General features: G+C 40.0%; 1 protein-coding gene across 1 annotated transcript in view; it reads left to right on the top strand.

The window, feature by feature from the left end:
* The window catches only part of LOC110835419 (fatty acid synthase-like), a 38,300-nt gene that overhangs the window by 10,180 nt on the left and 5,941 nt on the right, over window positions 1-22,179 (top strand). Inside the window, exons 13-30 of the mRNA XM_087350066.1 lie at window positions 444-748; window positions 1,589-1,733; window positions 2,587-2,703; window positions 7,553-7,661; window positions 8,401-8,658; window positions 8,898-9,083; window positions 9,863-10,174; window positions 10,438-10,730; window positions 11,134-11,324; window positions 11,601-11,840; window positions 13,242-13,362; window positions 14,121-14,297; window positions 14,614-14,793; window positions 15,453-15,651; window positions 16,451-16,631; window positions 19,466-19,611; window positions 20,207-20,454; window positions 20,740-21,064. Of these exons, the coding sequence (XP_087206192.1) occupies window positions 444-748; window positions 1,589-1,733; window positions 2,587-2,703; window positions 7,553-7,661; window positions 8,401-8,658; window positions 8,898-9,083; window positions 9,863-10,174; window positions 10,438-10,730; window positions 11,134-11,324; window positions 11,601-11,840; window positions 13,242-13,362; window positions 14,121-14,297; window positions 14,614-14,793; window positions 15,453-15,651; window positions 16,451-16,631; window positions 19,466-19,611; window positions 20,207-20,454; window positions 20,740-21,064 (3,733 nt within the window). The remainder of the gene's footprint in view (window positions 1-443; window positions 749-1,588; window positions 1,734-2,586; window positions 2,704-7,552; window positions 7,662-8,400; window positions 8,659-8,897; window positions 9,084-9,862; window positions 10,175-10,437; window positions 10,731-11,133; window positions 11,325-11,600; window positions 11,841-13,241; window positions 13,363-14,120; window positions 14,298-14,613; window positions 14,794-15,452; window positions 15,652-16,450; window positions 16,632-19,465; window positions 19,612-20,206; window positions 20,455-20,739; window positions 21,065-22,179) is intronic.

Genomic DNA, 22,179 nt, shown 5'->3' on the forward strand with positions numbered 1-22,179 from the left:
TGTGTTGACTGCTCAGGGAATGTAATTATGAAACTGTGGGATTGGACTGATTCTTTGGTACATCACAGGTGTCATTTGAAGAAATTTTTAGTGGAATGTACTGGCTCTCAGGATGGTGTAGTTTCAGGAATCTTCAAGAAGAGAGTTGCTAATTAATTATTTATTGTGAATTACTGGATATATTTTGTTGAGAAAAGTGTTCATTGGTGTGAATGGAGTTGTGATCCTTCAGGTTCTACAAACAAATTCATGAGCTGTATAACTCTCAGCTTCTTGATGTACACCATTCACTGTTAATTAGATAAATAGGTAGAAATATGTATGTCATTAATTTTCTTGATTGTGTCTTGGTAATTTATTTAGAAACTTGTTAACACGTCTATTTACTTCAGTAATTATTTTTCTAATATGGTAGATTCTGTCAATAATGTTCGTGTATATAGCTGATCCCACATCCAAAGATTCGGTCTTCACGCTGGGTGAGTTCTTCAGTGCCAGAGAGTGAATGGAACTCTCCGTCAGGAACACACTCGTCAGCTGAGTACCACACCAACAACCTGCTTACTGCAGTGCTTTTCGAAGGGGCGTCTCGACACATCCCACGTAACGCCATCACCATCGAGATTGCTCCACATGGTTTCCTGCAGGCCATCTTGAGAAGTTCCCTCAACAAAGGCATCACCAACATTGCCGTTGCACAGCGAGGCCACCCTGACTGCACCGAGGTCCTCCTCACTGCTCTTGGCAAGTGCGTATCTTCTTATGTTTGGGAATAAAATCCCTGATTAGAAATGGAATTTTGTGGTTTAACTGAGTTTTCAGTATTCAGTAGCTTTTACAGGAAAAATAGGTTGGAAAATTAAACATTTTAATGACCCTACTTTAGCTGTTTTTAAGCAAAATGTAGGTTGATGACATCATGGAGCAAGTCTTCTTAAATTTGGCATGAAATTAGTTCATGAACATAACAACAAATTCTGTATGAATACTGTTTATAAGTCACCAACAATGATAATGTTGATGGTGGACATTAATGAGGTTATGTTGACAAAATTTTCATAGACAGTCTGTAGGCAATGTGTTTTTGCAATGATTATAATTGGAGGCTGTAATATTTGTGTTTTGTCTAAGAGTTGGTAAGATTCATTTGTAAGATGATCTGCACTGAAGACCGGTTTGCTATCCCATGCAAATTTTAGCAACAGAAACTAAATTGGGTATTGAATATCTTATCTACTTGGATTTCATGCATTTTGTTCTTAAAGTTATCTCATATTTCTGTGTGTCTGCAGTTTCACTGCACCGTTCTAGTGACGATACGTCGCTTATGCTTGATGTTGTAACAAAATTAGTGATTTCACTGTGGTTTCTTCAAAATGAAATATAGGTTTATTCTGTTCACTGTTACAGTTGATCATTTATTTCATTAATGTTCTGTTTGTTCCCATATCACAATCTTGATTTTGGATGCCAGACTTGACACTTGGTGTAACTTTTATCTTCTTATGACTCTGCTGCCCTCATGGTCTTCATCACCGTCAGCAGCAATAGCGCTCTCCACAAAATGGCTTTGCTGTTTGCTTTGCAGGCTGTATGCGCTGGGTTTGCAACCACAGCTGGCAAACTTGTATCCACCAGTACAATACCCAGTAAGCAGGGGGACTCCAATGATTTCACCGTTGGTCCGGTGGGACCACTCAGAGGACTGGTACATCATGTACTTTACAACACAGGTAACTCCACTTCTAGACTGTGAGTAAAGATGAATGTTCTCTGCAAAAAAGGTACACACAGCAGAAGATGAAATGTTACCACATCAGACTTTAAAACAATGTAGTATTCTCTCTATATATGGGCGAAAAGTAGATGTTGTGTAAGTGATGTCAGAATTCTAGTCTCAAATCATAAATGTACATTTGCATAACTCACACCGTGGGCTTGACTGCACAACTTTAAGTGCAATCCAGAAACAATACCTGCTAAGAATTTTTTTGTTTGATTACTCATGGGCCTTGTAGTTTGCCCATATTGATGATGCTCTTTCGGGTTCATCTCACGTAGTTTCTACCTGTCTGTACCACTGAGGTGATGTCTCAGAAGAAAAGTATTACACTCACATTCTGGTAAATGTTGCCATCTGTATAGAGGCATTAGCTCCATTTATAAATGAATAACTAAGTAACTTAGAATACATCTCTGTACAAATTTTTGCTACTATTTTGCTACTACAAATTTCAGGCACATGGAATTTTTTAGAAACATTTAAAAGGTTCACCATGTGACCATGTTTATAACTCAAAACATGCATAAAACAAAGCATGTATGATCTGATAACATTCCTATGATCTGTGTCAAATCCATTTTTCATTTGCTAAACTTGAATTTTGTTAAAAAGTACCTAAATACATATTTTACTTTGTTGCTCTGTTATTGTTTTATGTTCAGCGCTGTTTATGCCAGTGAACATGTAGGGACCATAAAAATGAGGTAATGTTTTAACTGAGTGATAATTTTCGTCAGAAAGGACTACTCCGTGCAGTTAGTTACGGCTTTATGTACTTGCTGCGTATTATAATTGTGTTACAGCCCACAGAGAAATCCGGTGAATACTCCATGGTCATCAGCTTCCAGGATAAATCAGTGGAATATTTATATGGACATGTTATCGATGGTAGAAATTTATTTCCTGCCACAGCCTACCTTGTGAGTTTTATCAAAATTTATATTGTTAATCTATGTCCCGTTTACAGGATTTATTATTACAATTTCATATTTGTCCTACTGCATAGTAGCTAAATATGCAAACCGTTAAAGATGATTTTTAATAGTGACTAAGATATATCATTTGCTATAAGATTTTCAAAATAGAGTGTTTGAACTTTTATATAATTACTTGTGGTTTATGTAATTAGGGATAACAGAATTTTTCAAGAAAAATTCACAGACTTTTCTAATAACAAAGATGATTTCAGCAGTAACGAGTAGTGTGCAGATCTTATTCTTCTGTACAATAGCAATGTTTCACTCAGTGTTCTTGTGAGTTACCAATAATTAAGATTGACTATTGTAGCAGTGGAAACAAATTAGTTCTGAATTTTCTTTAATTACTTTTATACAGTTTATCTAACACATCCTTCTCGAAGGTATCACCACCTTGTCGAAGGCAATCTGCCAGGTGAGAAGGCTTGCGTGCTCAAATGACCCTTAGGGCTATGCCGGCCGGAACTTCGGCTCATGGTAGGGTCACCCAAGCCGGACAGGTCTAAGGAGATGTGTTAGATTAAGAGTGATACCCTGGTCCTCCAGGTTGGGGGTTGTGTGTAAGGCTAACAACCTTTAACCTGGAAAAAAAAACCTATGTTACGAACACATTAACCAAGCCTCGGACCAGGTTGGACTCTTTGGCACGACCACGGCAATTGAAAAAGGACATGAGATTTGGTACTTGGAACATTAGGAGGCTCTATAGGGCTGGGGCACTAAAATCAGTGAGTACGGAATTAGAGAATTATAAGTTAGACTTAGTGGAAGTGCGATGGGAGGGGGAGGGCACGATCCCAGTGGACAATTTTACATTTTTCTGTGGAAAAGGGAATGACAATCATCAGTTAGGGACGGGGTTTTTTTGTTCATAACAGAATTAGGGCAGCAGTTAAGAGAGTAGAATTTGTTAGTGACCGGTTGTTTTACGTAATTTTGGAAGGACGTTGGTGCAACATCATTATCCTTAATGTTCATACCCCAACTGAGGACAAAAGCGATGATATCAAGGATAGCTTTTATGAAGAATTGGAATCAGTATTTGATACATTTGGCAAGTATCACATGAAAATTCTGCTAGGAGATTTCAATGCAAAAATTGGGAGGGAGGATATCTTCAAACCCACAATAGGCAGCGAGAGTCTCCATGCACTTAGTAATGATAACGGTGTTAGAGCAATAACCTTCGCTACGTCAAAAGATTTAATTGTAAAAAGTACAAAATTTCCAGACTGTGATATTCATAAATACACTTGGACTTCTCCAGATGGGAGCACACACAATCAAATAGATCAAGTGTTAGTAGATAAGAGAAGGCAGACAAATGTAATTGATGTGAGATCATTCAGAGGAGCAGATTGTGACACTGATCATTATCTGGTGGTAGCAAGAGTGAGGGAGCCGCTTTCAGTAAGTAGACGAACTAAACAAAATTTTGATACAGAAAGATTTGATTTGAAAAAATTAAGTGAGGGAGAGGCGAAGGAACAATATCAAGTTGAAATTTTGAATAGGTTTCAAATTTTAGAGACAAATGAAGGTAATGAAACTGTGGACATCAACAGGGAGTGGGAAAATGTCAGAAACTGCATCAAAATTTCAGCCTAAGAGAAACTAGGATACTACAGGAGAAAGCAAAATAAACCGTGGTTTGATGAAGACTGTTCCAAATTAATAGATCGAAGGAAGCAAACAAAATTTCAATGGTTGCAGGACCCAAACAAAACAAATGCGGATAATCTATGTAACGTGAGACATGAGGCTAGTAGAACCTTTGGGAATAAGAAAAGGGAATACCTGAAGGGCAAAATTGCTGAACTTGAGACAAATAATAAGGAAAAAACTTTCAGAGATCTGTACAGAGGCATTAATAACTTTAAGAAAGGATACCAACCCCAGACCAATTTGTTAAAGGATGATAGTGGCAATTTGCTTGCAGATCCAATTGAAATAGTGAATAGGTGGAAAAATTTCTTTAGCGACCTCTTAAATGTTCATGAGACTGGTGATATTAGACAGATTAAAATACATACAGCTGAACTGATGGTGCCAGAACCTAGTTTAGATGAAGTTGAACTAGCCATTGGGAAGTTGAAAAGTTATAAATCTCCAGGAATTAATCAGATTCCAGCCGAATTAATTAAAGCAGGTGGCAAAGAGTTACATATGAGGATCCTTAAGCTTATTCAGTTAACTTGGGATAAGGAAGAGATGCCACAACAATGGAAGGAATCCATAATTATTAAAATTCAGAAGAAGAGGGACAAGACTGAGTGTGGTAATTACCGAGGAATTTCACTGCTATCAACCTCATACAAAATTCTATCAAACATTCTTTTGGCAAGATTAACCCCATATGCGAATGAAATTATTGGGGATCATCAGTGTGGGTTCAGACGAAACAGATCAACGATTGATCAGATCTATTGCATTCGTCAGATACTAGAAAAAAAATGGGAGTTCGGTGGGACTGTTCATCAATTATTTATAGATTTCAAAAAAGCCTATGTCTCGGTGAAGAGAGAAGTGTTACATAATATTCTTATTGAATTTGGTATACCAAAGAAGCTAGTTAGTCTAATAAAAATGTGCTTAAATGAAAACTGTAGCAAAATTCTAGTAGGTAAATATGTATCTGAGACATTCCTCATCAAGAACGGTCTAAAACAAGGAGATGCTTTGTCTCCCTTGCTCTTTAACTTTGCGCTAGAATATGCTATCAGGAAAGTCCAAGATAGGCAAGAGGGTTTGCAATTGAACGGGACACATCATCTATTGGCATATGCTGATGATGTTAATTTATTGGGGGACGATATGAATACAATAATTTTATTTATTTATTTAGTGTTCTGTCTGACGACAGGTCCATATGAACAGGATCCTTCCATCCTTTTCTCGGACTGGGACCTGTTCATATGCGTTCTTGGCAGATGATCCAGAAGTGGTTTGCCATTGCCTTCTTCTGTGTGTGAATGGAGTAATTGTTGGGATGCCACGGAGAAACCGGGGAAGCCCCCGGAGGAAAACTCCGTGATGCCCAACACAAGTTATAAATTCGGACACGGCCGGGAATCGAACCCGAGACCCCAGGATTACAAGGCCAGCGTTCTAACCGCTAGACCACCGTGGCATGTGAATACAATAAAGAGGAACGCAGAAGTTTTACTAGAGGCTTGTAGACAGGTGGGGCTAGAAGTAAATTCAGATAAAACTAAGTACATGTTAGTATCTCGTCATCAGAAGACAGGCGGGTAAAATTATCTTAGGGTAACTAATAAGTCCTTTCAAAGGGTTACAAAGTTCAAATATCTGGGAACAACAATAACAAATCAAAATGACACTCATGAGGAAGTTAGGAGGAGACTAAATTCCAGAAATGCTTGCTACTTCTCAGTTAAAAATATTTTGTCTTCCCGTCTGATTTCAAAGAACCTCAAAATTAAAGTGTACAAAACAATAATTCTACCTGTTGTTTTGTATGGGTGCGAACATGGTCTCTCACTCAGAGGGAGGAACACAGATTGCAGGTGTTTGAGAATAGGTGTTGAGGAGGATATTTGGGCCTATGAGAGAAGACGATGGGGTCTGGAGAAAACTGCATAATGATGAGCTTAAAAATCTGTTTCCTCCCCCAGTATTGTCAGGGTGATTAAGTCGAGAAGAATGAGATGGGCGGGGCATGTAGCGCGCATGGATGGGACAAGAGGTGTGCACGGGTTACTAGTCGGGAGGACTGAGAGGAAGAGACCGTTGGGGAGACCTAGACATAGATGGGAGGATAATCTCAGGTGGGATCTATGGGAGATGGGAGTTGAAGGAGACTGGATTTTGCTGGCCCAGGACAGGGTCTGGTGGAGGGCTTTGGTTAATTTGGTGATGAACCTTCGGATTCGGTAAGCCATCTAGTTAGTTAGTTAATTAGTTATCTAACACAAAGATCCTGGTGTTGCATTGGACCTTTTAGGACTCAGGTATTGGACTTACTGCCAAAGAGTAATGGTTTCAGCAGTTTCAAATATATGTCTGCCTCACTTTGCATACAAATTTTGTAAGTGAGTTTGGATATATATATATATATATATATTTTACATGTCATTACCCCCTTAAACAGTCTTCATACCCCACAGGTTGAGAAATAGCAATAAAGGGATTTACCTAAGGTGAGACACCTATACATTAGGATGGGTTGAATGATGTGTGTCAGTATACCTTTTCCAGATGTATTCTTTCTTTCTTTCTTTCTTTCTTTCTCATTGATCTTGCATTCAGTTTTTAGATGTACAGATCTGCTGTTGGCATTATTAAGGAAGAGAGCGGCTGTAACATTGCAAGAAGACATAAAATATTCTCACTTCTGTTACATTGAATATATATTTTGTTAAAATTGCATGAATTAGTTTATTTTATGTCATGAGTCATTATATTTTTCTACAATAAGCCAGGTTGGCTACAGACTGGATGACCGAAGTTCGATCCCCGTCGAGGGCAGAGGATTTTTCCTCTAGCCTCTGCATCCAGACCGCGATCTGGCACCCACCCTGCCTCCTAACAAATGGGTACCAGGGTACTTTCTTGATGCTGAAGCTAGGCTGGGGCATGACACTAACCACTCGCCCCCACCTAGTGCCGGGGTTAAGAATGAGTAGGAGCTGTACCACCTGCGCCCCCCCCCCCCTCTACCTACATAACGTATAGTGGGACAGCTTTGCTTTTTATATAGTTTAAATAATTTTGATGACGTTTACGCTTTGTGCTTCAGTGGCACCACTAATTTGATGAGCATGTTATGCAGGAACTTGTGTGGAAGTCTGTTGGGCAGATGACTAGACAGGATTATACCACCGTGTCTGTGGTATTCGAGGACGTTCGATTTCACAGGGCTACAAACATACCCAAGGATGGTTAGTATAACAGCAGAGTCCATCATTCTTGTTAGTCCGTGTGGCTGATCTGAATGGTTGATGCTTACATTTCATACTCTCATTTCAATGTGTGTAAACTCTTCTAGTCCTCCTGTAAGGCAGCAGAACCTGAACAGCAAAGACCAAACGTAAGCCCAGAATGAGGATGGCTGTCTTCTGGGTTATATGACCCTGTAGTCTGTGTAGAAGATTACAAATATTTCAGAGGTTCCCTTCACAGCGATGGCCTCTGAAACTGTAAACTTTTAATTGACTACGAAGTGCTCTAACCCAGTAAATAGCCATATTTGTACTTCCTGCAATGGAAATCTTAAATCCTATTAAACCCAAGTTCACAACTGAAAATCATGAGAACATGTGTAACAGATCTTTTCTACATAAATCTATCATTTTATGAAGTAGTACACAAGGCCTTTGACTGGATTAATCTGGCTAAAGATAGTATTTTCTGTTGTAGGTTGTCATGAACATAGTATTGAAGTTGGGGTGTCATAAAAAGCTGACAGTTTATTGACTAGCTGAAAACTATGTTTTGACAGCTTATTGAAAGAAATTTAGTTGTGTTGTGCTTTAAGAAATTGGTATACCTCCGCTCTAGGAAGAAACATTTCTTGCACGTCTTGTCATGACACATTCCAGTTCTTGCATCAGAAAAGTTTTACATGATTAACCTATTGCCAAATGTTCTCAATGTTAAAATTTAATTGTTTTTTCACAGGAAGCTTAGAGTTTATTGTCATGGTCCAGAAAGCAAGTGGGAAATTTGAGATAGTGGAAGGTAACACTTCAGTTGTGAGTGGTTTGGTGCGAATGCCTACCAATGCCTCTCGTGAAATGGTATCACTGGAGCCCCTCAAGCCATTCATTAATGATGAGTTGCTTGAACTTTCATCACGAGATATCTACAAGGAATTGCATCTGTCTGGATATAACTACCAAGGACTCTTCCGTGGCCTTGTTTATGCAGACAACTATGGTGGGTATCACTATGAACTACAGGAGAAGTTTTAATGAACCTGATGTCTTGTATTTTGTATTTGTGTAATTAGTAGTCGGTACTTCTTATATACTCATGTTTCTGTAACCCTTGAGAAATGGACTCATGTTCTTGTGTCATTTCTGAACAGAAATAACTGCAGAAATAGGAACTCGAAGAATAAACATAAATTTATCAGACACGCTGTGTGAGACATGAAGATTTCTTGTTCTCGTTAGGTCGAACAGGAAAGGTTTCCTGGAAGGAAAACTGGGTGGTATTCATGGACAGCTTGCTGCAAATGAAAATCATTCAGGAAGACTCAAGAGGCCTCTTTGTTCCAACCTACATCCAGAAGCTCACAATAGATGCCAAACGACACGGGGCTGATGTCCAGGAACTATACATTAAGAATGGAGATGTTGGTAAGTTGGTTGCAGTCCAGCTTTGGTAGATTAATAATGAAGACCTAAAGATTTTTTATGTATACTTTACTCTTCCGTATATGTGAAGAATACCTCATGGCTAGTCTGTCCTACTGTTAGTGTTCATGCCAAATCTGTGATCTGTTATAAAATAATGCGAGAACATCTTAATTATTTTCATGAACTTTGATAAGATCATTGTGAGACTGAATGTCATTTCAAACTCATATTTTCTTTAATTTCCTGCAATTTTTAATACCAATTTTTTTTATGCTTAGACTTGTGACATAGAAGATTGACCCTCTGTAGTTATGTCATTACCAATGATCCTCTGATATATCATCTGTGACGTTCATCTGTATGCAAGTAACAGTTTGAAAACTATTGGCCTGGCAGCACCTCACCCTTTCAACCTGAAGGTCAGGGAATATGGTCTACTGCAGCGTATAGACACACTGGCACAGAATGGTGCTGCTGCGGCTGCCACTTCTGCCTGAGCCCCATCTGTTGTTTTTCATTCAAGCCCCTCTCTGTTTTTTCCACATTATAAGTGTATATTAAAACAAGTTATACAGATATCTGTTTTCAAGGTATAGACTGGATGTTAACTCCTACAGTAATATGTGCAGTGATGACCTCTGCCTTAGAGTTGTTGAATCTTTGTGTTCTAACACCTAACACTTGAATTGTACCAATTACATTGCAGTACTTCCTACACTTGATATCATTTCAGATTCCTGTCATGAAATTACTGTGATTGTTGATGCTTGTTGTGACAGTGCTTCCAGTGCATGTGTACAAGGAGTTGGATATCATCCAATCATCAGGCGTAGAAGTGCGAGGACTCAAAACCAGTGCCATAGCTCAACGCAAGGTCCTGACCAGCCCTGTACTCGAGAAATATGTCTTCATTCATAATGTAGAACCTGTGCACATTGATTTGCACAGCGCACTGAGGGTGTGCACTCACATTGCTCTGGAGAACAAACTTGGCACCCATGTAAAAGTGGTGGAGCTGCACAACGAAGGCACCACACTTCTGTCACCTGCCGTGGCCCTCATCTTTGCAGATCTTCCACTTATAAAAGCAAGTGTAGCAGTGTGTAGGGCAGAGTCAGTTAACAGTCAGCAATGTTGTTACCTGTACATTGTGCACGTGCACAGCCATTCACTTACCATTCCCTGTGCGCATGGCGAGCTGCATTGCCTCTTGTAGTGATGGATCTGACTATATCAGAGAACCGATGATGTCATATACAGTATTTACTGGGATGCAAATGCTTAAAGAAATACAAAACAGGTCAGTGAAAATAGGAACATCTGAGCATATTTGAATTATGTGTGTTACAGGCAGACATAACAATTCTGGCAAAGGTAAGTGCCCTATTGGGGGCAGATGTGGACACAATGGGAATCAAGGTCGAGGAGCACGAACTAGAGAACGAGCAGAACTGCACACTGGTAATCACTTCGAACATCCTGCTCCATAGACAACTGCTGCAGACTGCTGTAAGTGCCCTGGCTGATGGGGCCTGCATCCTGACTCGTGAGAAACTGGAAACTAAGACCACGTTCACCAGTGGCGTCAGGCTCGAGGTTGTGTTTGAGAAGACTCTCAAGGATGAGAAGTTGCTCTTGCTCAGGAAGGTAGAGACACCAGTGACAGTTTTTCTCAGTATCTAACTTGCACTTAGTACACCAAACTTTCAGTCCAATCATATGAATGTGACCTATGAAATATGTCAATTTGTGTTTTTAAAATGCTGGAAAAAGTGATACATTGCAACATCTAACTTGATATATGTCCTAGAAGTTCCTACATTGCCATCCACATCATTCCTGATTAATTTTAATTTAATAAGAAATAAGTGGTGTTTCAGATATGTCTCTAAGCGAAACCAAAGAGACAAAGGAACATTTACTAACTCTGTAATATTAATAGAAGAATCCAAGTCAGTCCAAAGGTGGATATAGAACCATTAGCTTATGAAGAAACTGTGCTGAGGTTAAGTGAGTATTTTTTTCAAAAAGTGTGTAATGCCTTTTTCAGGGAGTTGTAGTGGAAAATCCAATTGTGATCCATGTATCAACTCACAACTATGATTGGCTACCACAAGTACAAACTGCCACCGGTAGTAACTCCAAGCGTCACATTATTCTTGTAGCTCAGGGTGAACCGCTCAGTGGCATTGTGGGTCTTGTGAACTGTATCCGCAAGGAGCCGGGGAGTGACTTTGTTAGGTAAGAGACATTGTTCTTGAATAGCGTTTGACTTTCACGCAGTTTTGGAGATTTTGATTATGGTGTTATGGGTTGTCCAGTGGGTACTGTCGTTCCTTTCCTGTGGGGTGAAGCATAGCCAGGGCATGAGGTTGAGAATAAGAAGGAACCGTCTCTCCTCTCTCCCCTGTATGCCTACACAGCACTTACTGTGATAGCGTATGATTCCTTTTGAATCAAATAAGCACAAGATTCGTTTGAGTGTAAGAATTCTGTAAGATTTTACACATTTTTCAGGTGTTACTTTATTCCTGATTCCTCTGCACCCCCACTTGATCTTAACTTACCACTGTACCAGCAACAGCTGAGCAAAGATCTGGCTGTTAATGTATACATTGATGGAATGTGGGGGTCATACAGACATCTCCCCCTGGACGGCTGTGCTACTGTCACTGTGCCGCATGCCTATGTGAACATCATAACACGAGGAGATCTCTCCAGTTTCCGGTGGTTGGAGGGAAATCTGGACGTTGACAGGTGTGTTTGAGCTCCTCTGTATGGTCGAGTTCCAGTATGTAGTGCTGTGTTGATGTAAGGGACGAAAAATAACTGAACATTAATTTAGATGTTGCACTTCCCAGGAAACTCAACATACGAGGTCACTGTTGCGTGTATTTGTTCTCAAATGCTTACACACAACTGCCTGTATGTGTATATCCCACCTTTTAATTGTTCAATCAAGTGACAAAATTTGATATGAACAATAATGCTCTGGAGGCCAGCCAGTATCCTACAGTGAATGACAACAACGTTCAAACCCATGAGGTGGGAGGAACACTTGCTGTTCTTGATGTAGTGGTCAACTTGTATGGTAATTAATATATCTTTAAAACTTGTCCAATTTTTTAATGCAATTTCTTTTTAAATATAAGAGAACGGTATTATGACCATAAAATATTTGTGATTTATCTTTCCATTTGACAGCACTAACTAATGAATTATAGGAGGTAATAATTTGAAACAGACTGAAAATATATGTAAATCTACATACAAATTATGTATGAAGTGTTGTTGAGAAGTGAACAATTACGAGGCTCGTCCACAAAGTAAGTTTCCCTGGGGCCGTTTACAGAAACAAAACACAATTTCATGGAAATATTTATTGCAACAGATACAGCAAGTGTCCAGCTATTTTTAAACATATTCGCCACCGGAATTGAGACATTGGTCATACCGTGGGACCAACTTTTGAATACCTGTGTCGTAGAAGTCTGCCGCCTGGGATTGGAACCACTGTGTGACAACCATCTCCGCCTCTCTGTCATTCTCAAAACGCTGACGCTGACCGGACAGGAATTTCTTGAGGTGTAGGAAAAGATGGAAATCACTGGGAGCGAGGTCCGGGCTGTAGGGTGAATGATTAAACACCTCCCAGCTGAACTCCTGCAGGAGACTTGCTGTCCGTCGAGCCGTGTGCGGCCTAGCGTTATCACTGACCGCACTTCACAGTCGGCGGGAGCTGGAATAAGAACCTCCATCTTTAACAGCTGCAACGATGCTACTGTGAGAACGCGGGAGGTGCCGTTAGTGCATGCGCCATGCTACGTCATTGCTCTATCACGTACGCACAGTCGCTTCGCGCAATATAAGGTTTGCTAGCTGTGGGACGAGTGGGAAACTTACTTTGTGGACGCGCCTCGTACAAATATAAAAATGATGTGAAACTTTGAGGCTAGTTCTGACAAATTTGACCTGATGATACTGTTCAGAACTGAGGATACACAGCTTAAGTTTGGCTCTGGAAGGTGCTGAGAGGACAGCTTGTGATACTGAGTTGACCTATATTACTGTAAAATATCAGCTGATAAGTTAATCAGTCCTGAGTTTGAGTAACTTCGTTGTTCGGAACCAGATTTTTGTAAGTTTAATATGTTACAGCATTCAGACGGAACCAAATGAGGAACTGGTGCATATTTATTACTCTGCTGTAAACTTCAGGGATGTGATGACAGCAACAGGAAGGGTGACTTTGAAAGCTCCTAAGCGTCGGCTGGATCTGGTGAGAATAGATCTCATGCTTGAAGCTGAGAATCGTAGATAATGCAAAAGCAGGCTATTCTGCCCTCCGTTATAGTTTTATGGATTAAAAACCACCGAACATTGCAGCCAAGTGCTTTACATTCTTTAGTCTTGCTTTACATTCAGAAATTCCTGGATACAAATCCTGGCCCATCGATGAAGTAACCTGACTGAGGTTTTCTGTTTTTATGTCCCTTCTAGTTCTTCATCCACTAATCTCCATATCCTTAAATCTGTTTTGTTGATTTTACAATGGTGTGAGACTTCATCTTTGCAGAACTGCAGCCACAAATGGGCACTTTGTCCATGTCACCGATGATAATTGAGTAAATGAGGAATGGTGGTGGAATTATACTAGTAGGGGAAAACCAAAGTACTGGGAGAAAAACCTGTCACATTGGCGCTAGTTAACCACGAATTCCACATGGACTGCCCTGGGAACTAACCCAGTCCTCCATGGTGAGAAGCCAGTGACTAAGCACATGTGCTATGAGCATGGTCTTCTGCATTCTGTATAGTCTGAGCTACTTAATGCATTGCTCAGTAAACTACAAATAAGTCCACTCACTTAACATGATAGCGTGAGAATCAAAATTACTTTTCTTGGAACACACATCTCCATTTCATGTAATGTAATGTTTGCTTATTGTGTCTCGCATGCCAGTATTTATCTGAAATAAATGAAATTAGATGAAATGTCCGAACTCTAAAGCTGATTTTAAGTAATTGTGTTGGTAGGGCTGTGTTGAAGGTCTGGAGTTTTCTGGACGTGACCAAAAGGGCCAACGAGTCATGGGCATGGTTTCTTCTGGAGCCCTGGCCTCTATGGTGTTGGCAGACAAGAATGTGTTGTGGAATGTGCCTGAGCACTGGACACTCAAGGATGCTGCAACTGTGTGTTGCGTCTATGGAACAGTGAGTTCCCATGAAATTAAATCAGAATCACAAAATATTCTCTTTATCAGTTGAGATCTTACTAATATTTGGTAAGATTTGTGGCTCTCATCATATTCCACATATTTCAGCTTGTACTCTGGGGAGGAAATGAAGATAGTTATTCAATTTATTATAGCATCCGTCCCTCAAACTTAAAAAATTAACCCACTTGTATTTTTCTGTAAGGTGTGATACTTAAACAAATGTTTACCTTACATTTTCTACATTTACCAAGAACCTAAAAGCAAATTTAATAGAAAAATAAAAATTGGATGCTTTGTTTTGCTGTTGACAGGCTTATTATGCACTTGAGATGATTGGTCACATGAAAAAGGGTGAGTCGGTGCTGATCCACTCAGGCAGTGGGGGCGTAGGCCAGGCAGCCATCAACATTTGTCTGCACGCAGGTTGCACGGTGTATACCACTGTCGGTACAGAGGAGAAACGGGCCTTCATCAAAAAGCAGTTTCCACAGGTATTTGAACAGCCATTGTCACTGTCTGAAGCTTATTCATCCTGCTATAAATACAAAGGGGAGACTGGCCATGTTAATTAATGACATAGTTGAACAAAAGCCAAACTTTGAATTCGATTGCAGAGAACTGAACCGGAATTCTCATTTCCTGTGGATTGCTGAATAAAGTAATAGCACTTTTCTTGAAATTGGATGGAGACAACTGAATTTCGTATATTAGATTAAGTGAAGAATAAATTCAATTCTAATGCATTAAAGTGATACAAGAATTGAAAATGCTTGACCTGGAAGATATATTCCCCTCTGAGTCCTCCCAGTGAATGTTTTAGGTTCTTATGCTCATAATAACAATTCTTGATATGCTTCTAAGAATATTGTATAATATGAATACAGTTTCAATGCTTATCAATGTATGTCGAAGATGTCAGTGTATGTGAGATTTCAGCCCCTGATGGTGGTGATATGAAGATGATTCTTTTCTGTGTTGTTGTATTGTGTAGTCCCTTAGAAATTTTCTGACATTTCAGAGGTGTTTGCTGCATCTGTTATCGGGGTGACTGTAAGCACATCTGTAATGTCTGAAAATTTCAATCAGATTTGAGATGTGATAACCCAGAAGACAGTCATCTTCATGTCAAAATTATTTTCTTATCTCCCAGCTGTTGGACCGCAATATTGGCAACTCTCGAGATTGCTCTTTTGAACAACTCATAATGACTGAGACACATGGTAGAGGTGTGGACCTTGTTCTCAACTCCCTTGCTGAGGAAAAGCTGCAGGCCTCGGTACGCTGCCTTGCCCCTCGAGGACGATTCTTGGAGATTGGAAAATTTGACCTTCAGAGCAACAACACTATTGGTACAAATCTAAGTAACAAACTGATTCCAAGGATTCCTTCTTGAGAAGCTTTAGTATGCTCTGAGAGTTGAAAAATTCTTGGGCACCCCAAGCATTCATTAACACCTTTACAAGTCCTCTACCACTGTTTCCTCTAATAATAATTATCTGTGGTGTGACAGCCCTCTGAAAGCCAAAGCTGACTAGCTGGCTGCCGGCCTCACGTTCACGTGCCTGAGCAGAGGTGAACGATCATCCAACCAGATATAGGGTGACGTGTGGTCAGCACGACGAACCCCCAGCCATTGCTAGTTTTCATGACCAGATTACGCTACCCATTGTAGCACCCCAATTTCCTCACAAAGCTGGGTTGGCACCGATCCCATACACCAGTCGAAAATCTCACGAGAAATTTCTTTTCCCGAGACTTGAACCAGCGCGCATTCTGTATCCCCGGTCCGAAGCATGATGCCTCAGACCGCGCGGCTACGGCACGGGACATTGTTTCCTCTCCTAAGCCAAATTACATAACCTCAACACTTGTATCTTTAAGATCTATGATAATGGTATCCTTCCATCATGTCTAAATCTTCCATATGGTCCGTTTCCTTCACATAAAAAAAATTGTGTATGCATCATCTGTACAACAATTATTGTTAAAGGGTTATTTAAAACTGTTTCGCCCTCATTTATTATAACATTGTACTGGCACATTTCTTTAAAGTCACTGCTTTTACTAACACTTTATGTTGTTGTGCATGTCATATACTGTTGCTTGTCTTTATGACTTGATTTATCTGAGACTGAATCCAACTTGTAGGCATGGGAATATTTCTGAAGGAGGCAAGCTTCCATGGAGTCATGTTAGACCAAGTGTTTACAGCATGTCCTGAGCTGAAGAAGAAGTTGTCTGACATCATGACTGAAGGCATAGCTTCAGGGGCTGTAAGACCACTACCCAGGACTGTATTTCCCACAACTGAAGTGGAACAAGCATTCAGGTTTGGTTATGATGGAGACAATTTAATTTTGTGGGAGAACATTAGGTAACTATACTTTTATTGTCATCAGTAATAATAGCTGCACTAAATAGACCCATTGGCCTGTCAATTTCCATTATTACCTTCTTTTGTCTAACCATATTTTTATTGATACTGCAAAATGCCTTTGTCCTGTGGACTGTCAGCCACAGTAATCTTTTGGGTACAACTATTTCTGGTCTTTTCACTTATTCACACCAGTAATTCCTGTACTATAAAGATCAGATATTGTTTAGACAATGGGCAGTGACAAACATTATGCAGGTATAATAAATCTTCTTTTCTTTGCCACAGCAAGTACTTTTAATACTCATTTTCAGAAATTCTGTAAGTACATGGATGTGTCACATATCGGTTCCATGACAAAACCGTACAAGACAAAACCGTACACGAAAATTGCGCACAGAAAGAAGCTCACTGTCATGAATGCTCACACGAAAATTACTCACACGGACAAATGCTCACACGGACAAATGCTCACACTGACAAATGCACACACTGATAAATGCTCACACTGACAAATGCTCACACGTACGAATGCTCACATGGACGAATGCCTATATTCACAATACTATAAGTAATTGGAAGCGTTAACTGGTTACCGTAGTAAACCGACGTTTCGGAATCAAATTCAATAAAATATTCTCGGGCAATCAGCCGCGTTAATTTTTTACCGTAGTACACCGACGTTTCGGGAACAAATTCAATACAATCTTCTCGGGCAATCAGCCGCGTTAACTTTTTACCGTAGTACACATTCCGTAGTAACCGACGTTTCGGGAAAATGTTCAATACAATCTTCTCGGGCAATCAGCCGCGTTAACTGGTTACCGTAGTAAACCGAAGTTTCGGGAACAAACTGTCCCCATCTTCAGTGTTTGTTCCGGTCCAAATTACATCTTCTGCTGAGGTAATTTCATCATACTATTTCGTTTTCTTATTATTTTATTAAGCTGAACTTCTTTTAAGGTTTCGTTTCAAAATTTTAACTTCTTGTACTGTTTGGAGTGTGATACTGTGATGGACACTTCCATTTCATGGCATCTACCTAACTGTTTAAGACAAAGAATCAGAAACGTTAACTGGTTACCGTAGTAAACCGACGTTTCGGGAACAAACCCTGAAGATGGGGACAGAGTTTGTTCCTGAAACGTCGGTTTACTACGATAACAATCAGCTGCGTTAACTGGTTACCGTAGTAAACCGACGTTTCGGGAACAAATTCAATAAAATATTCTCGAGCAATCAGCCGCGTTAAATTTTTACCGTAGTACACATTCCGTAGTAAACCGACGTTTCGGGAAAATGTTCAATACAATCTTCTCGGGCAATCAGCCGCGTTAACTGGTTACCGTAGTAAACCGAAGTTTCGGGAACAAACTGTCCCCATCTTCAGTGTTTGTTCCGGTTTTTGGTAGGTTTTTAAACTTTTGTTCACGCTCTACGGAAAACTGTAATGTTATCTAAAGTAAACATGATAAATTGACGAAATAAAAGCCATATTTATTCGAATGGAACAGAGAATACATAGAGTTTTTTTTTTAAAAATGCAGTTAATATCTTAATTGCCTAAATAGGCCTTAGTAACTTTCATTTCTTATTCGGAAGCTGATTCGACATAGTTGTGAACTAATGACCACACAGAAAAATTTGTCTCCCCTACTTCAGTTGATGCACAAAATATTTTTCACCCATCATGCCGAGGATATGTGTGAAGCTTTGATTAGTGGCCTGAAAACGAAGCCGAAACCCACTTGACAATAACAATGTTTATTGCTGTTTATGGTTACAGTTCCCCGGTAGACAGCTCAGGCTGACCTTGCCAAAACCCCAGAGAAAATGTTTCAATATGTGCAGCCCCTAAAATAGGCCAAAAGACGTAGCCAAGTCTTCTTACAATGCTCCAAGTTTTGAGATCCGCACCGAGAATGTTCGTAGGGCTGACTACACAATTTACTTCCCAGACAAGGACCGCTAGTAAGATAAAGGTTTACGCGGTTGTTGCTCAAGAATATTTTATTGAATTTGTTCCCGAAACGTCGGTTTACTACGGTAACCAGTTACGCAGCTGATTGTTATCGTAGTAAACCGACGTTTCAGGAACAAACTCTGTCCCCATCTTCAGGGTTTGTTCCCGAAACGTCGGTTTACTACGGTAACCAGTTAACGTTTCTGATTCTTTGTCTTAAACAGTTAGGTAGATGCCATGAAATGGAAGTGTCCATCACAGTATCACACTCCAAACAGTACAAGAAGTTAAAATTTTGAAACGAAACCTTAAAAGAAGTTCAGCTTAATAAAATAATAAGAAAACGAAATAGTATGATGAAATTACCTCAGCAGAAGATGTAATTTGGACCGGAACAAACACTGAAGATGGGGACAGTTTGTTCCCGAAACTTCGATTTACTACGGTAACCAGTTAACGCGGCTGATTGCCCGAGAATATTTTATTGAATTTGATTCCGAAACGTCGGTTTACTACGGTAACCAGTTAACGCTTCCGATTACTTATAGTATTGTGAATATAGGCATTCGTCCATGTGAGCATTCGTACGTGTGAGCATTTGTCAGTGTGAGCATTTATCAGTGTGTGCATTTGTCAGTGTGAGCATTTGTCCGTGTGAGCATTTGTCCGTGTGAGTAATTTTCGTGTGAGCATTCATGACAGTGAGCTTCTTTCTGTGCGCAATTTTCGTGTACGGTTTTGTCGTGTACGGTTTTGTCTGGTCACCGTCACATATCATATTAGAATTAAGTTGAGTTTACATTGACATTTGAAGTACATGCTGCAGGTACATGGCATCTGGGAAACACATAGGCAAAGTTTTGCTGCGTATCCAACCAGAGGAAGAGAAGGCAGCAGCTGTGCCTGTACCGCTACTCATGCAGGCCTATCCGCAATACTTCTGCAAACCCAATTATGCCTACATCATTGCAGGTACTGAGTTTTTGTATCTTGCTCCATACGAGGGTTCAGTTATCAGGTGGTAAACAGTCATAGTTCCTTATTCATATACATATTCATGTGGGAGTATCTAAGGTGTTTTCATCACCCTCCATATAAAATCGTTATGTCATCCGCAATATTTCCTGCCACATATTACTTTAAAGTTAAAACAAGAATCTTGCAAGTGAGGAAGTGGTACATCTTAAACCATTTTGCTCTATATTGAATGGTTGTAGAACAGAAACAAAACTAGTTTGTTGGCAACCAGGGACGCACAGAAACATAATTTGGTTTGTACACCCACTTTCTGACCTGGACTTTAACAAGTCTGGACAAAATTCTGCACACCCTCCATCGGCAAGCTTGTTTTGGTGACTGCTCTAGCTGCATGTTTCAGCTGAGTTAATTTTATCAATAACTCGGTATGTCACACATATAATCTCTGCATGTGTTTTATTTGGTTTTCAGCATTGGAAGTAAAATTTGTTCCAAATTTTATTAAAAGACTCAAACTTTTAATAGTGATATGGTGTACTTTCTTGGAGGTAGGATCCACAGTATTAAATTTGTATGTTGCCACTTACAGGTGGCTTGGGAGGCTTTGGTCTGGAGCTGGCTGAATGGCTTGTGTCACGAGGCGCTCGTAAATTGGTGCTGACATCTCGTAATGGCATCAAGACCGGCTACCAGAGCTTACGTGTGAGAATATGGCGCAGCTGTGGTGTAACGGTAGTTATCTCTCTGGCTGACATCACCACAGAGAGTGGCGTTACAGCTCTACTGTCAGATGCAAACTTGCTGGGGCAAGTCGATGCCATATTCAACTTGGCTGTGGTGAGTGTCGAAGGTGTTCAGCTTCAGAAAGTGCATAGTCCATGTAGTAAAGCACATAATGAACTCCTTACGATGCTAATGCATCTAACGATTTGATTGATAGGTAATAAGTGGCAGTATTGCTTCCTTCTGAGGCTCTGTGAGTTTTTGTGTTCTAGCATTAACTTAACGGTTAATCAGGGCTTAGGAGAAGAAGGTAGAGAATAAGACCAGAGTAGGAGTAGCTATTGGAAATGTTTCACTGCCTGTTTTGATACTGAAAGAGTCACCCATGCATTATTGTAGGTGCTGCGAGACAAACTCTTGGAGAATCAGACTGAGGCAGACTTTGCTGCTTCTGCAGGACCCAAGGCACTTGCAACACAGCACCTGGATGCGCTGTCTCGCCAGATGTGCCCACACCTGCGTCACTTTGTGGTGTTCTCCAGTGTATCGTGTGGGCGTGGTAATGCTGGGCAGACGAACTACGGCATGAACAACTCCGTCATGGAGCGCATCTGTGAGGCCCGTACCAGAGATGGGTTACCAGGTCTTGCTGTACAGTGGGGCGCTGTGGGGGATGTGGGGTTGGTTGCAGAGATTCAGGAGAGACTGCGAGACATTCATATGGGTCAGTTGTGCTTTTAAAATATGTTTGTACACCTGTGTACAGATATTCTGTGATGTGAAGTAAGCTTTCATCACTATCAAAATTTAGGCTTAGAATAAGGGTATACTCTTGATACAAGACACACTGGGGTTTAAGATTACTTTCGTTCGTGATGTCAATGTCATTACCTGGATGTAATAATACTTCAGGTTTCATACAGAGCAGTTTAAATAATATTCTAAGATGTATTTCTGAAATATATCATTATTTCAGCTTAGTCTGAATAGTCAGATCTTGAGTAAAATCAAAGAGTAATGATTTCACGTGTGCTCCTCACTTGTTGACACAACCAGAAGAATTTGACAGTATCAGTCTTCAGGTAGAGGTTCTTTTTTGAGCAAGCAGTTATATGAATTCAAAGTAAAATCATGAGACATGCAGATGATACCATAGGTTTAACATGGAGGCTATGTGTCTGAGCTCTTTCTTGTGTCCTTGTCTCAGTGACACACCTGTCGCAACCCATTCAGACATGTCAGATCTTCTGTGTTGGGACTATCAAACTGTTCTCAGGAAAGTGGCCTGGGATTCCAGTGGTGTGTGTGTGTGTTTCAAAGGGATTATAAGTTGAAATGCATATTTTACCAAAAACCATTGACCAGTGCTATGTTTATTTAAATTTCTAATTTTTTCAGGTTTTTCTAGTTGCTTGCCAATTTCTTTTTCTTTCAGGGTGAAAATTATTTGTGAAACACTTCAGTAAGTTTTACTGTGTGTGAGTAGGTCTGATAAAGTTCAGACTTGCAGGATAATTATGTAGAAGAAGTATATTATACAAAGTATCACACATTCTACTCCTTAAATGTTGGGGGTCTCACATGTGATAACATTTCAGAGACATGGCTCTCCTCGTTCGTTTTCTTCTTAATACTAGGGATTGCAGAAATGGCATTTGAGGAGTGCAGAAAAATAGGAGTTAAGTTGAAAGGGAATGTTAAAAAATAGTGGAAATAACTGGAGGAAAACAACAGAGACTCCTGCCTTGGCTTTTCACACACCATTTTTGGATCATATCATTTTGCTGGATATAAATACAGCCTTGTCTTGGTCTAACATCAGAGTGAAGAGGAGAAGTT

Source organism: Zootermopsis nevadensis, unplaced genomic scaffold, assembly GCF_977971745.1.
Source record: "Zootermopsis nevadensis isolate Lab colony 2312 unplaced genomic scaffold, Znev_1.0 Znev_ptg000017l, whole genome shotgun sequence".
Classification (NCBI taxonomy): Eukaryota; Metazoa; Arthropoda; class Insecta; order Blattodea; family Termopsidae; genus Zootermopsis; species Zootermopsis nevadensis.